Here is a 12843-nt window from a genome sequence, read left to right on the forward strand (position 1 = left end):
CATAGAACAGAACCGGTGCCACTGGGACCTGCAGGTGGGGTTCGAGTGTTGTGAAATACACCCTGGTCAGCCAAAACAGCTCTAAAAATTAATGAGGTGCGCACACAGAGGGGAATGGATTCCCTGGGGAGAGCGGGGAGGGCGATGGGAGCAGCCCCTCCGGAGGAACCGTGTTGGGTGTGCAAAGCGAAACTGTGGACCTGGATTAGCAGGAGCAGTCCAGCACTCGGCTCCGTGCTTCCCATCCCCAAGCCGTAGGATCCCAGCCCGGTGCCTGTGTGCCACGTTACATTTCTCAGGCACTGCCTTTTTCAGCCAGTGGTTCTCATGGGAAAGGCTGGGCTCCCCCGGTGAGTCGGAAATGTCTCAGGAGCCCAGTGCATTGAGAGTATGTGTCAATTGTTTCCTTCCAGGCGCTTTGGGAAGGGAGCCTAGAAGTTTATCTCAGCATTTGGAACAATATAAACAGATGCCAAGCACTTGAAGTACACAGAGGAGGAAAATGTCTTGCTTGGCCTCCCTGAACAGACTGGGAGGGGGCAGAGGGGGGACACAGAAAACAACATTAAATAAGTCTCTGCCTTCAGACCAGGGAAAAGCAGCAAAGTAATGCAGATGTTTGCCTGTGTATATACAACTGAGTTTCATGTTACCAAAATCTGTACTGCGCACACGTGGCCCAAAGATTAAAGAGATTGTCCAGTTCTGTTGGCAGCATATTAAAGTATTAAGACTACAGGCTTACTATGATGTGTTTCTATTATCAAGCTGACCACAGAATTCAAGTGATTCAGAGGAGGATGTCATTTAATACGAATAACCTTTCGCATCAGGCTTCTGGATACAATCTTGGGTGTGAGAATCCCTTGGGAAGGGCTACCAGTGCCCTGTGTATCCGGGGTCACCCCCACCCTCCCGCTCCTGCTTGTGCTCCGACAAGATCTCCCCTCAGCTGTCCCTGTGCACGTTTAGGGGCCATCTGCCACATTAAAGCTGATGTTTCCAGTTGCTGGAAGAGCTTTCTGGGTTTCCTTTGGCACGCAAGAGCTAAATCGGATCTTCAGGTGTCGATCCGAAGGTCTTGCTGCAGATGCCTCTGTGGCTCTACCTGTTCCCTCTGTGGTGTGATCCCATTCCTCGGAGATGGCAGTGCCAGCATGCCAGGCTGGAGGCAGCACACACAGGACTGTTCTCCTGTCACTGTCCTGCTGCCTGAGTTTGAACCCCGCTCAGCTCTGCACTTCTGTTTCTTCTATCCCTGGAAGTGTCCAAGGCCAGCTTGGATGGGGCAGGAGTGCAGAAAGCCCTGAAAATAAAACATTTTTATCAAACTGATCAACATAACAATTGGCAAATGTAACTGCAGTGCTTTGGTTTGAAATGAGAGTCTCAGTGCGAGGGGAAAGGCATCCTCGGGGTTTACGTGCAGCATAGGAAATTTAGCACTCACTGCCTTACTAGTTAATTTTTGTTTTGGAAAGTGAGGAGTACTTAGGAATTGACAGGAACTTCTATGAGTAGTCCTTCCTCCTCTGCTGTGTTATAACAACACCCTAATGGTACTTAGAACATGGTACCTCTATAATGGCACCTGTATAAAGGTACCTAGTGGTACTTTGACACTTCTTATACAATAGACTGCGCAGTCAAGTGATGTAGATTTTGTTGGCCTAAGCTCTTCAATTAAGCTGAATCAGTTGGCACAAGGTAGTTGTTAAGTCCAGCTGATGTATTTGGCAAATCAAATGGAAAAATTAGTGTAGAATGTGTTTGAAGAGCACTCTAGTCAATATTACAAAATGAGTATGATGGCCTTCTGTTTTATATTTAAACGAGTCACAAGGACAAAAATTACCAGAGAGTCTGCACTGGCTTATGCTCTCAGAAATGAAGGTACAAAAAATACTTTTCCAAATGGAAGCTACAGAGGTCCAAGCTCACGTTGGAAGGCAAGAAAAACAGGACTAATTAATGCTAGGCCAGCATAGAAGGATAGTTCACTTGCCTATTGGAGTGAAACAGGAATAGAACAAGGAGTAATGGGTTCAAACTGAAAGAGAGGAAATTTAGGTTAGATATACGGAAGAAACTTTTCCCTGTGAGGGTGGTGAGGCCCTGGCACAGGTTGCCCAGAGAAGCTGTGGCTGCCCCATCCCTGGAAGTGTCCAGGCCAGGTTGGACAGGGCTTGGAGCAACCTGGGATAGTAGGAGGTGTCCCAGCCTATGGCAGGGGGTGGGACTGGATGGGCTTTAAGGTCCCTTCCCACTCAAATCAGTCTGGGATTCTATGAAAGGCAGCATGAACTGTGCTGGCCAGTGATGCCCAAACTGCCCCGAGCTGGCACTAATACTTGTGTGCTTGTGTTCCCCAGGGCACCACACGATTTACATCGGGGTCCACGTGCCGAAGAGCTACAGGAGGAGGAGGCGTCACAGGAGAAGACCTGGGCACAAAGAAAAGAAAGAAAAGGAGAAAATCTCGGAGAACTACTCGGACAAATCAGACATAGAAAACGCTGATGAGACGAGCAGCAGCATCCTAAAACCACTCAGTAAGTCCTGTTTCAGTTGTCACTCATTACAATGGTCTGTTGTCCAGGGATCTGCTCGTGGAGGAGGAAACTTGATCCATGAAAGCAGTCATCTCATGTTGCACTGTTGGAGTAGTCTTAGCCAGTTGCTGTGGATTGGTTGCTGTGGCTCGGAAAAGGCACAGGCTGGAGCAGACATTTCATCCCTCTGTATCACCTGAGTTGGCTCCCGAGTGAATGCCAACCAGGAACAGGCCAACTGTTTAAAAGCAATTTGACTCTGTGTGTAAAAAGATAGCAGGCAAAGGCAAAAACTGAGTAGGTGCCTGGGCAGATCTATTGCAGCTTCTGCCCTGGCTCTGGGGCATGCACCCGCTCTGGAATTCCACCTCTTGCTTTTGGCTTCGTGTGTCACTGACTTGTGGTGCTAATAACTTTTTTCCAACAGTAATTAACCAGTTTAAAGTTGTGCAGACAAAAAGAAGAATGAAATGTAGCATTGCTGTATGTTTGAGTCTCTGTAGGGGTTGAATATCTGAATTTTGATAGGCAGGTGAGGTCTGGTTTGCATACCCTGTTGGTCTTTTCAGAGAGCAGCACCTGGAAAGGAAGGCAAGTCCTAGAATCTGTTTGCTCTTCCTAGCTCTAGTTCCCTGGTTGTCCCGAGAAAGTTCTCTTGTCAGCACTCAGAAAGCAGGAGTTGGTTTTACACCAAAAGACATAATGACCTGGCTTCAAGAATTCATATATTTTAAGTTTAATTTTTATGTTTACGTCTCTGTTGTTCTTTGGCGTGCAGGTGACCCAGCCTGTAGCAATTCCTATTTGGTTTCTGAGTGTATCATACCCTAGGGGATTTGCTTCCACAGGCTAATTGTGCCCATGGTGGAAAGCCCATTTTTCCATCAGGTTTTCACGTTCTGCCATTCATTTCATCCACCATTGTTTCTGTGTCATTTGAGGAAGAGTTAATGGTGTTTTTTGTCTCTGTTGTTTCTATGCCTTAGTGTGTTCTCATCTACACTTATATCTGCATGTAAAAATGTGCAGTCTTTCCAGCTCTCTCCATCTGGGAATTTTCCTATCGTCTTTTCCCCTCTGACCTCTCTGCAGTGCAGATTTTTGGAATGTGATCACATAAATAGCACTCGATATTCCAGGTGTCCCACGTAACAGCGTTCATATCCCATCACTGGGACCTTTTCTCTGTTGTTCCCCATCTCACGTATCCGGATACTTTTCCAGGTCCTTGCAGGGACTTGCTGTTTCTCGCTGGTGGCCAGATCTTTTTACAAGCTGGCTCAGTTAGTTCAGAGCTCTGTAAAGGAGAGAGGTAGTTCGGGTTACTGTGTTGAATTACAGCTTGCCTCATATCCCCGGGTTTTTTTCTCTTCTGAATCTCTTGTCTTCAGAGCTAACATGAACTGTGTGTTTCCTACCCTTTTCTTTTTCACTTGCTCAGAAGCCTTTCTTCTCTATCCTCCTGCTGTATCACACAAGAGAGTCCAAGGGAAGCCCCGTTCTCTCCAGTGAGCACCTACCAGGTGTCCAGTACTGGCAATCCTGGCAAGAAATCCCAGTTAGAACCCCGGGTTTTTAATCTTCATCCCTTAACGGGCATTGATTGAGGGGTAGGTGGCTCAAATTGAATTTCCAGAGGGAAATTAGAAACAAAGAGCTGGGAAATACTGAGCAGCAACTTTGAGTTGGGAGAAAGGTGGAGTGAACTGTATTTCATATATCTGAGGCAGCTGTCAGTAGAGAGCATGGGGTATCAGGAGCTGAAATATGTGTAAGAGCTGTGTAGTTTAGCAGAGCAGGAATGAAGGTGCTGTTGATGCAGTTGTTAGTGCTTAGATTTCATAGTCTGTCCCTAAGGACCATGATATGCTAACTGATTTGTCAGGTTCTTTGGTGAAAACTGCACCAAATCTGGATCTGACTCACCAGGTGAAGCTGCTCATCCCACAACAACCGAACCCGATGGGACATGTCTGTGGATACTGGGAAGAGAATAAACAGGTCCAGAAATGCAAACCTTCCCTAGAAAAGTTTTGTCCCGGTTCCAGACGGGTCACGCTGCACTTCTCTATTTGGGAACTGGTGCAGCGTGGAAACGTCAGTCATTTTTTTTTAATCTGTGGCCAGTTCAGTCAAACAAGCCAAACTTCAGTAGTTTATAGACAACCTTCAGCTCTCCCATCCGGAGATCCAACGTGTACAGATCTGTTTTATCCTAAGGAAATTATTGCTTGGGAAGGATGCCTCCTTCACAAATCCAGACAGGGGTGCTGTGATAGACCGAGGAGGAGGCGGGAAGGCGATGTTCCCTCCTCAGAACCCTTTCAGGACATTCCAGGCCTGCAGGGGCTGTCTCTGCGCTCACAGAACTTCGGCGTTCACACCCTGGTTCTCAGGCAGGACTGCTGACGATGACAAATCCCTCTTCCAGGTGAAACATCTCAGCACCTCCTTTAACCAGCCTGGCCCTGGTTTCCACTTAGGGCCAGCAAGGAGGAAACACCTTTTAGCAGTGGTTGTCCTGCCTGGCGCTGCCTCATGGGGTTGGCCAGTTGCTTACCTCAGCACGAAGAGGATGGTGTAGGTTGCTGCTGCTTGCAAGGGATGAGACAAGGGAGGAACAAGGAAGGCAGACAGAAGTTTCTCCAAGTCCATTTCTCTCTTCCTCATTCTTTACTGCAGACGTGCAGAGATTTTTCCCATGAGGAAATGCATCTCTGTTTGATCTAGGAAGGGGTTTCTTCTCCTTGTGTGGTTGCCCTCCAGGTCAGTTTGGCTCACCTCCGTGGCCCAAACCCAGGGGCTGCAGTACTTTTACTGACTTTGTGCATCTGACAAATTGTTGCTGCCAAGGAATAGAATTCTCTCAGTGCTTGCATCCCTGAAGAGAATATAACCTGATTTTTGTCAGGAGTCAAAATGTTGCCGGGTGGATAAATATAACTGCAGAATCTAAATTTTGGAATCCCCAAAAGGAGAGATAAGAGGACCCATATAGAAAGAGAGAGGGGAGGGACGATATGTTGTCCCATGAAAGGTTTGTAAAGGTTTTCAGTTGGCTCAGAGAATTCTTCTTCCGCCCACCAGCAGTAGTTCTTGAGGGTTTTAGTGAAAAACCACTCTTAATCCCTCAGATCTGGGTTTGGAGGAGCATTTGCACATTTTCAGTGGAGTCATTTCAGTAAGAAGCTGTTGGAGGGTTGTGCTGCCCTTTTGGGTGGAGCCTGTCGTGATGCAGGTGAGGTTTGGGCTGGATGGATCAGATTTTCCCTGGAGGCAAGTAAATGGCTAGTACTGCTTCCCAACTCAGAGTGCCTGCCTTGCAGGAAAAAGTTACTGTGGGAACGTCCCAGCTGATAGGTTGCCCAAGGAAGTGGTGGATATCCCATCCCTGAAGTGTCCAAGGCCAGGTTGGATGGGGCTTGGAGCAACCTGGACTAGTGGAAGGTGTCCCTGCCCATGGCAGGGGGATGGAACTGGGTGATCTTTAATGTCCCTTCCAACCCAGGCCATTCTGTGATTCTGTGATTTCCAGTGAGGAGTGGAAGTTGCCAGTCTGACTGTGGAACTGTCCGTTCATAACAAGATCGAATTAATTGAACAAGGATATTTAAACATCAATTTAGGAAGGCTCAGGCTTGGTATCTACCTCGAAAGTTCGTTAAGGCAGCAGCTATAAATACCAGGAGACAGCTACAGGATGGAAATAAATGAACCTACTTAGCAGAGCAGATGCAGCGCAGGCAGGGCTGTGCCAAGAGTCTTCCTATTGGTGTTACTGGATTTTTCAGCCATCCAGTTTCTTTCCTGATTTTCCAGAAGCTTTTAGCTTCAGTTCACCACAGTGAGAGCAACAGCTGTAGATGAGAAGTACCAGGCAGGATGGCCAAAGAGTTTAGGATTTTTGTATTGGTATTTACATAGGGAAGGTGGTCAGGGAAACTTTGCCATAAATATACGGGAGTTTTGGTGTTTTGGTCTTCAAGAACTAGATGGCAGGCTCGTGGATTGGTCCTGGGTGGCGGGGTCAGCTGAGGCAGGCCTTTTTCTGCCCTTCCAGTGCTGCAGGGAGCGTGTTTAGGTCCCACATAGTGCAGTTGCAGAGGTAAATTAATTTAACACAGAAGTAATTACTGCTTCGTTTGCAAACGTGCGTAGCTGGGGGCCCGTCGCAGAGGCTGTCGGGGTGCGGCTGGCTGTGTCCGTGGGAAAGGGCATGGGAAGGTGCTCGGGGCAGGCAGGCTGTGGGAAGGGTGCAGGTGAGGAGGTGAGCCCTGCCTGTGGACACAGCCCTCCATCGGCTCCCACCCTGCCAGGGAAGGGTTGCATAATGCCAGGAGAGATGGCTGTTGCTGGGTCTGGATGTCAGCCTAGGATATGGCCTGGCCATGCTTAGGTGGGCAGGGACCTGGTTGGAAGAGACCTTCAAGATCACCTCATTCCAATCCCCTGCCATGGGCAGGGACACCTTCCAATAGACCAGGTTGCTCCAAGCCTCATCCAACCTGGCCCTGGACACTTCCAGGGATGGGGCAGCCACAGCTTCTCTGGGCAACCTGTGCCGGGGCCTCACTGCCCTCACAGGGAAGGATTTCTCCCTAATATCTGATCTAACCCTGCCCTATGTCAGTGTAAAGCCATGAAGATGCTGTTGATGGCAGTTAGAAGGACTACTTGAGGTGTGGGAGTGACAGGGAAGAGACACGTGTGGGAAAGAGGTACCTCAGCAGCAGCTAAAGCTGGCTTCCTTCCACCATTATTTACTCCAGCTCTCATTTCAAGAGAGGATCTGCATGGCATTTCTCTTGTTCCTGTGGCTCCCTGCAAAGCCCCACAGCTCCCAGTGAGGCCCTTGGGTGGGGTGAAGGCATGTGGTGTTATGAGGCTGGGCCTAGGTGTGACCTGTCGCCCCAAGCAAAGACTTTCCTTTTCTTCTTGGCGAGAGTGCAGGGCTTTACTCAGACAGCTAATTAAAAAAACTGCTGTCTTTGCAACACCCCTTACCTGAACTCCTGTTTTTTTTTCTTTTTCACCTTGACTTGTGCATGTACCGATCCCATCAGGGATCTCTTGGGATTGTTTAAAACCATTTACACTTCTCTTGCACCGAACATACACCTTCTTTAGGTAAATGCAGGGTGTACAGCACGGACCTTTCGTTCCATGCTTGTGACGGCTGGGAAAGGAGCTCAGGTTGGGATTTTTTTATTCCCTTGCACAGTCCACATTTTGGGTGGGTGTGCTAAAAGGTAAAGTCTTTCTCCCTTCTTAGTGTGTCCTGAGTCTCCCACACACAATAGCAGCAAGTGATCTGGTTGTTGAGGCAGATGCAGAGTGCCTCCGGTGCAGGGGATTCATCCTCTTCTCTGCCCAGAAAAGTTGTGAGAAGTTGTTTTGGAGAGTGAGGGTTGGAGGAAAGAAACATTTGTCCCTGGATAAGTTAAGTGCACTTTAGGACTGACTGATAAAATATGGGCATGGCTGGAGTACCCGTAGGAAGCACATGGACGTGCTCAGAGGTGGCATGTGGCGTCTGCCTTTCTGCCTGCCACCAGCTGCCCTCTGGCAAGTCCTTGGAGCTGGTGTTGAAAGTCTTCAAAGGGGCAATTCTGTCAGGGACCTCATACGAGTGAAAATAAATCTCACCCAAATGCAGCAGCGCTTCCCACACTCTCTGTCCTCACTGGTCGTTCCCCAACCTCTGAAGTGCCACCAAAGTGTCCTTAGGAAAGGGCTGTTCAGCCACACAAACCAACCCAGTCCTGTCTTTGCCATTGTGCATGGTTCCTCAACAGAAATCAGCAGTGTGGGCTGAAATTCCATACTGCAGCCTGATCCATTCCTGGTGTGTTGTGTTTCCAGTAGCAATTGTGTCACTGGGTGTTCATGTCAGTCCCCTTCAGCTGCAGTGGGGCTGTGGGTGCTTCAGGAGGGCTGGCTGGTGTTCCTGTAGGGTTTAGAAAGTGCCTTGTATTTCTAGGATTTCAGTGTTCCTTGGGTTGTGATGCTGTCAGACTGGTGCTGAAGGGCATGCTGTGAAACTGTTCACAAACACCTGGGCTTGGAATATTGTGAATATACAGGAGGGAATTTTCCACCTGTGGAGAGACCAGGATGAAATTGTTCAGATCTGAATTCTGTGATCAGAAATGGCTGGATGTGTCTGGCAGGAGCAGCCACTGGGGGAGGAAGAGGGAATGAACGCCATCGAGAAATGATAATGGGCTTTTGGTGAGGATTATTCCTGGGGCAGTGCATTTAAAGGGACAGTGTCAGCTCTTCAGGGAGCTTTTAAAACCTGCCTCCACTGTTTTCATCCTGGAAAACCAACCACAGCAGTTGCCATGGCAGTAACACCAATGTAGACAGCAGGGCTGTTGAGCAATTTCTCTTTCGTTGTTTACTTGAAGTGATCAAAATCCATGACCCTGAAGTAAAAAAATTCATTTGAGTAAGATGTGCAAACACTTCTTGCTGCCCTTTTGGCTCTGACACCCAAATGCTGTCACCCTTGGGCCACACCTGTTTTCCCTTCAGTTTGAGGAGCTGATACAAATATTTTGGTTTTGATTGAGTGAAAGTTAAGATTCTTCTCTGGCTGTAACTTCCCCTTGGGAGGGAGGTCAAAATGCCGTTGATTAATATTGAGTTAGTGGTGGCAAAGTTTGAGATAAAATAACAAGAATTATTTGATAAATGGGATCTGGGCAGAACAGAAAAAGTAACCCGCAGAGATGATCAGTCTCAAAATCCCTTGGTTTTGGGGAAGGTGTGAATGACACTGAACATTTTCATTTACTGCTGACTTCTGCCTTGATTAACTGCATCTTTGCTTGCAGCTCTATCGCTAAGCCTTTCTTATTTAAGAATGGTCTTTGCTGCTTTTTTCCTGACCAGGCAATTTTCTTAGAAATCTCCCCTGGCCCAAGGCGACATAATTAGTCATGTAATTGTCGAAGAAAATAATTCAGTATAACCTTTATGTGGAGTTTAAAGCCACGAGGTGTGTAACTGTCTACTTGATGGATTGCAAGTGGTTCTTCAGCTTGAAACTTCTTCAGTGTTTAAGTACCAGCAAAAGCACCTCTTGGAAGTTTTTATGGGGTCTGTGTTGCCACTTTGACATGGTAGGCTGTTCATGTTTTAGATAGCCAGAGCAAAAAAGAGGCCAGTTCCTTTCCCAGTATGGGGAAGACCCTTTAACTGGGAGCTCGCTATGCTAATCTTCTGTCTTGAACTGATAGCATGTGCCGCTATAATTACCTAAGCCACCTTAATTCTTTGCTTAATTCTGTTCCCTGTGTTCACGTGAAACTGCTAAGGGACAGAAAAGTCTAAGGAATTTACCATGTGGGGAAAAAAAAATCTCGTTTAGAAGCATTTTGATTTGAAGCCAGAGCTGTTTTTCTAGCTGACTTGGGGAGGGGATGTTTGGCACTGCAGAGCTGCCCTTTTTGGATTAAACTCCGTGCAAATCTGTTGGATAGCGTGGGAACAAGCCATCCCCAACAAGAGTTCATTATCTAGTGTCAGTATAACCAACACCTGGATTTTCTTCCCTGAGCCCTACTTTGTGTTTTCGGTTGACTCCTGTGAATCTCACTGAACTCCTTCTGTCGGGACCGTTTCAAATGTTGATCCTTGGTCTGGTTGTTCTTGAGGCTCTTCTCCTTTTTTTAATTCCACACTCTTAAAATCAGCAAAGCTGGGGTAGGTTTGCCTGTCACTTCTGGCATTTGCCCTGGAAAGGGGCACTTGGCCACTTTTGGGAGGGGCAGGACAGGTGTTAAGAGTGTCAGGACGGGTGGCAGAGGGGCTCTCAGTGCTTCCTGCGGCTTGGAGCCGGCTCTCCTCTCATCCCAGGAGGGGCAGAGAATTATGCTCGTGACCTACTAACCTCCTCCAGTTGGGATTGTGGGTTTGGGAAATGAGTGCACAGATGGTGGCTCTGGGATGGCAGCAGATGCTGCTGATCTAACGAGTGCGATCAATTGACGTTTTAGCAGAGTCGTGGAGAGCGGTGTAGGGATGTCTGCAGAACTCCCTCATATCAGGCCTTCCCGGGCCTTTCCCTTTTTCTCTTGGCACCCCACATTCATCTTGTCCTCCAGATCGAGCTGGCACAACGATAATGCAGGTAATTTTGATTGCACAGGGAAGCTGTTAGGGAATTAGATGATTAGGAAGCATGTGGAGGGTGAACCAGAGATCTCGAGGCCAAAAACCTGCTTTACTGGAGTGCCAGCAGGCTGGAATGACCAAATGGGAGTGTTTAAAAAAATAAAAGAGAAATCAATCAATTCCATACAGAATACCCAGCTGATAGCAACGGGCTCTCTCTGCATCCCTGTGGACGTGGCTCCAGTGTGGGCTTTGTGTAACTGGGAACCCTGAAATAAATACGTATCTGTCATGGTTCACGAAAGCCAAGCCTCAGTATGCCCTTACAAATGCTCTTGAGGCAAGACTTGTGTTCAGGCTTAGCCTTCTGCAGCTGTGGGTCATGTCCAGGGACCCACTCCGGGATTTCTCTTTCTACTGGGGTTATTTTGGGAATGGTGATCTTGCTTTGAAGTTTGGAGCAGATGCCGTGTCGTGAACATGTTCATACCTTGAAGAAATAACAAGTTAACGAGAGGCAAGAGCTGCCTTTCTTTTATGTCTTCTGCCTTTTATCTCTCTGACTTTGTGTTAAGCCAAAATTGACTCTTTTAGCTGTGACCTGAAGGACTGGCAGTCAAAGAGCTGCCACCAAAGGAAATGGAAATTGAGATTTGCTTGTCATAAACCTGAAGAATAAACAAGGTAGAGCAGAGAAGACCTCAGCTCTAGGACATTGATCATTGCAAATTATTTCCTTTCCACTTTTTCAACATCAGCCATTTCCCAGAAAAATGGTATATTTGGTAGAATAAATCTGTATGATATCTGAAAAGAAACCCTTGAGAGCTGTGGGCTGTTCTGCTCAGCTTTGAATCCTGATCCGACATCTGTTCAAGCAGGGGAGAGTCTTTACTTGGATTTATTTGCTGGTTTCTTACCCACTGGGTGAACTTTAAAATAATGATATTAAGTACATCAAAATTATGTGTAGGGAAGAGCTTGGTCATCTGCAAGCTGAAGAGGAAAGCAGATGTTAACAAAAATGTGGGCGGTTCTGGATAGATGTGTTTGAATTTGCCCGGCCAGATTTATGTCTCTAAAAAGGCAGAGCCCTTTTGGTACCTTTTCCTTACAGCTTGGATATTCCCTGGAAGGGCACTGTAAACCTCAGCAGTTAAATGGAAATAGAAATATGCATAAATCAGCAGAGCTTTTCCTGCTCTGTGTGAGGAAACCTAGGAATGGACTAGTCCCATCCTGAATGTGGTGTTGGGGTGTGTTCAAGCCTTGTTTCCAACTGGAGACCTAAATATTTAAATATAGTAATGGGAACTGAGTTCATCCGATATAACAAGGCTGTTTGGTTGGGCCCTGAGCTGTGGAGGTAGAAAACCCCGTGGCTGACATGGCTGGGCATGAGAGGAGAGGTGCTCTGGGCATCCTGCTCTATGGAGACCTCCAGCAGTTACCCTCTGGTGTATTCCTGCTCCGAGGGCAGTTCCGTAATGCTGGGACTGACGAGCTTGGCCTTCAGGCTCTCCCTGATAACCCAGCTCCACTGTGATCCACCAGAGAGCCACTCATCACCGTAGGAGTCTGCTTGGAGTGCCTGGCCCTGTGGGAGCTGGGAAGCCTGAGGGTGGTGGGGTGGATGATACTGATAATGGATCAGGAAGTAAGGACAGCAGTTGGAAGTGCTGTGGCGACAGCACGGTCCTTGGCTGCAGAGCACTGATGGTATTGTGGCTTTGGGGTAGTGGTGGTGGTGTCTTTGAAGCAGATAAGTAGCTCTTATGATGTGAGTCATCAGTCAGGGAAAAAGGACATGCACTGAAGAGCAGTCGGGAAGAGCTGGCTGGAGGCGGTGAAACGTGGTGTGCTTGGTGCAGAGAGGGCAGAAAAGCTGTTCTGAAACCACAGGATTTAGATATCAAGGCACTTAGCAAGTGTCTGGCACCACATCTGGGCAGAGATGGGTGTCACACAGGCTGGGAGAAGCTAAGTGAAGGTGTTCTATGGGCTGTGGTCTAGGTGAGTGAGATGAGCCCCTGTGAATTCCCTGCCTGAGAGCTCTGTCCCAGTAAGAGGGTGATAAGTGTGCCCTGTGGGAGCAGTTGTATCCCACAGTCAGACACTCCGTGGTGCCTGTGGAACAGGCTGTGTGAAAAGAACAAACTGGAGAGATGGC

General features: G+C 47.8%; 1 protein-coding gene across 6 annotated transcripts in view; it reads left to right on the forward strand.

Moving 5' to 3' along the window:
- The window catches only part of SLC4A4 (solute carrier family 4 member 4), a 120936-nt gene that overhangs the window by 38257 nt on the left and 69836 nt on the right, over positions 1-12843 (forward strand). For all 6 annotated transcript variants that reach the window (XM_051769384.1, XM_051769379.1, XM_051769380.1 and 3 more), the window contains exon 3: positions 2373-2552. In XM_051769384.1, coding sequence (XP_051625344.1) covers positions 2373-2552 — 180 coding nt within the window. The remainder of the gene's footprint in view (positions 1-2372; positions 2553-12843) is intronic.

The sequence above is a fragment of the Manacus candei genome, unplaced genomic scaffold (assembly GCF_025592945.1).
Source record: "Manacus candei isolate 608988 ecotype Guabito, Panama unplaced genomic scaffold, ASM2559294v1 h1tg000107l, whole genome shotgun sequence".
In the NCBI taxonomy this organism is placed as follows: domain Eukaryota; kingdom Metazoa; phylum Chordata; class Aves; order Passeriformes; family Pipridae; genus Manacus; species Manacus candei.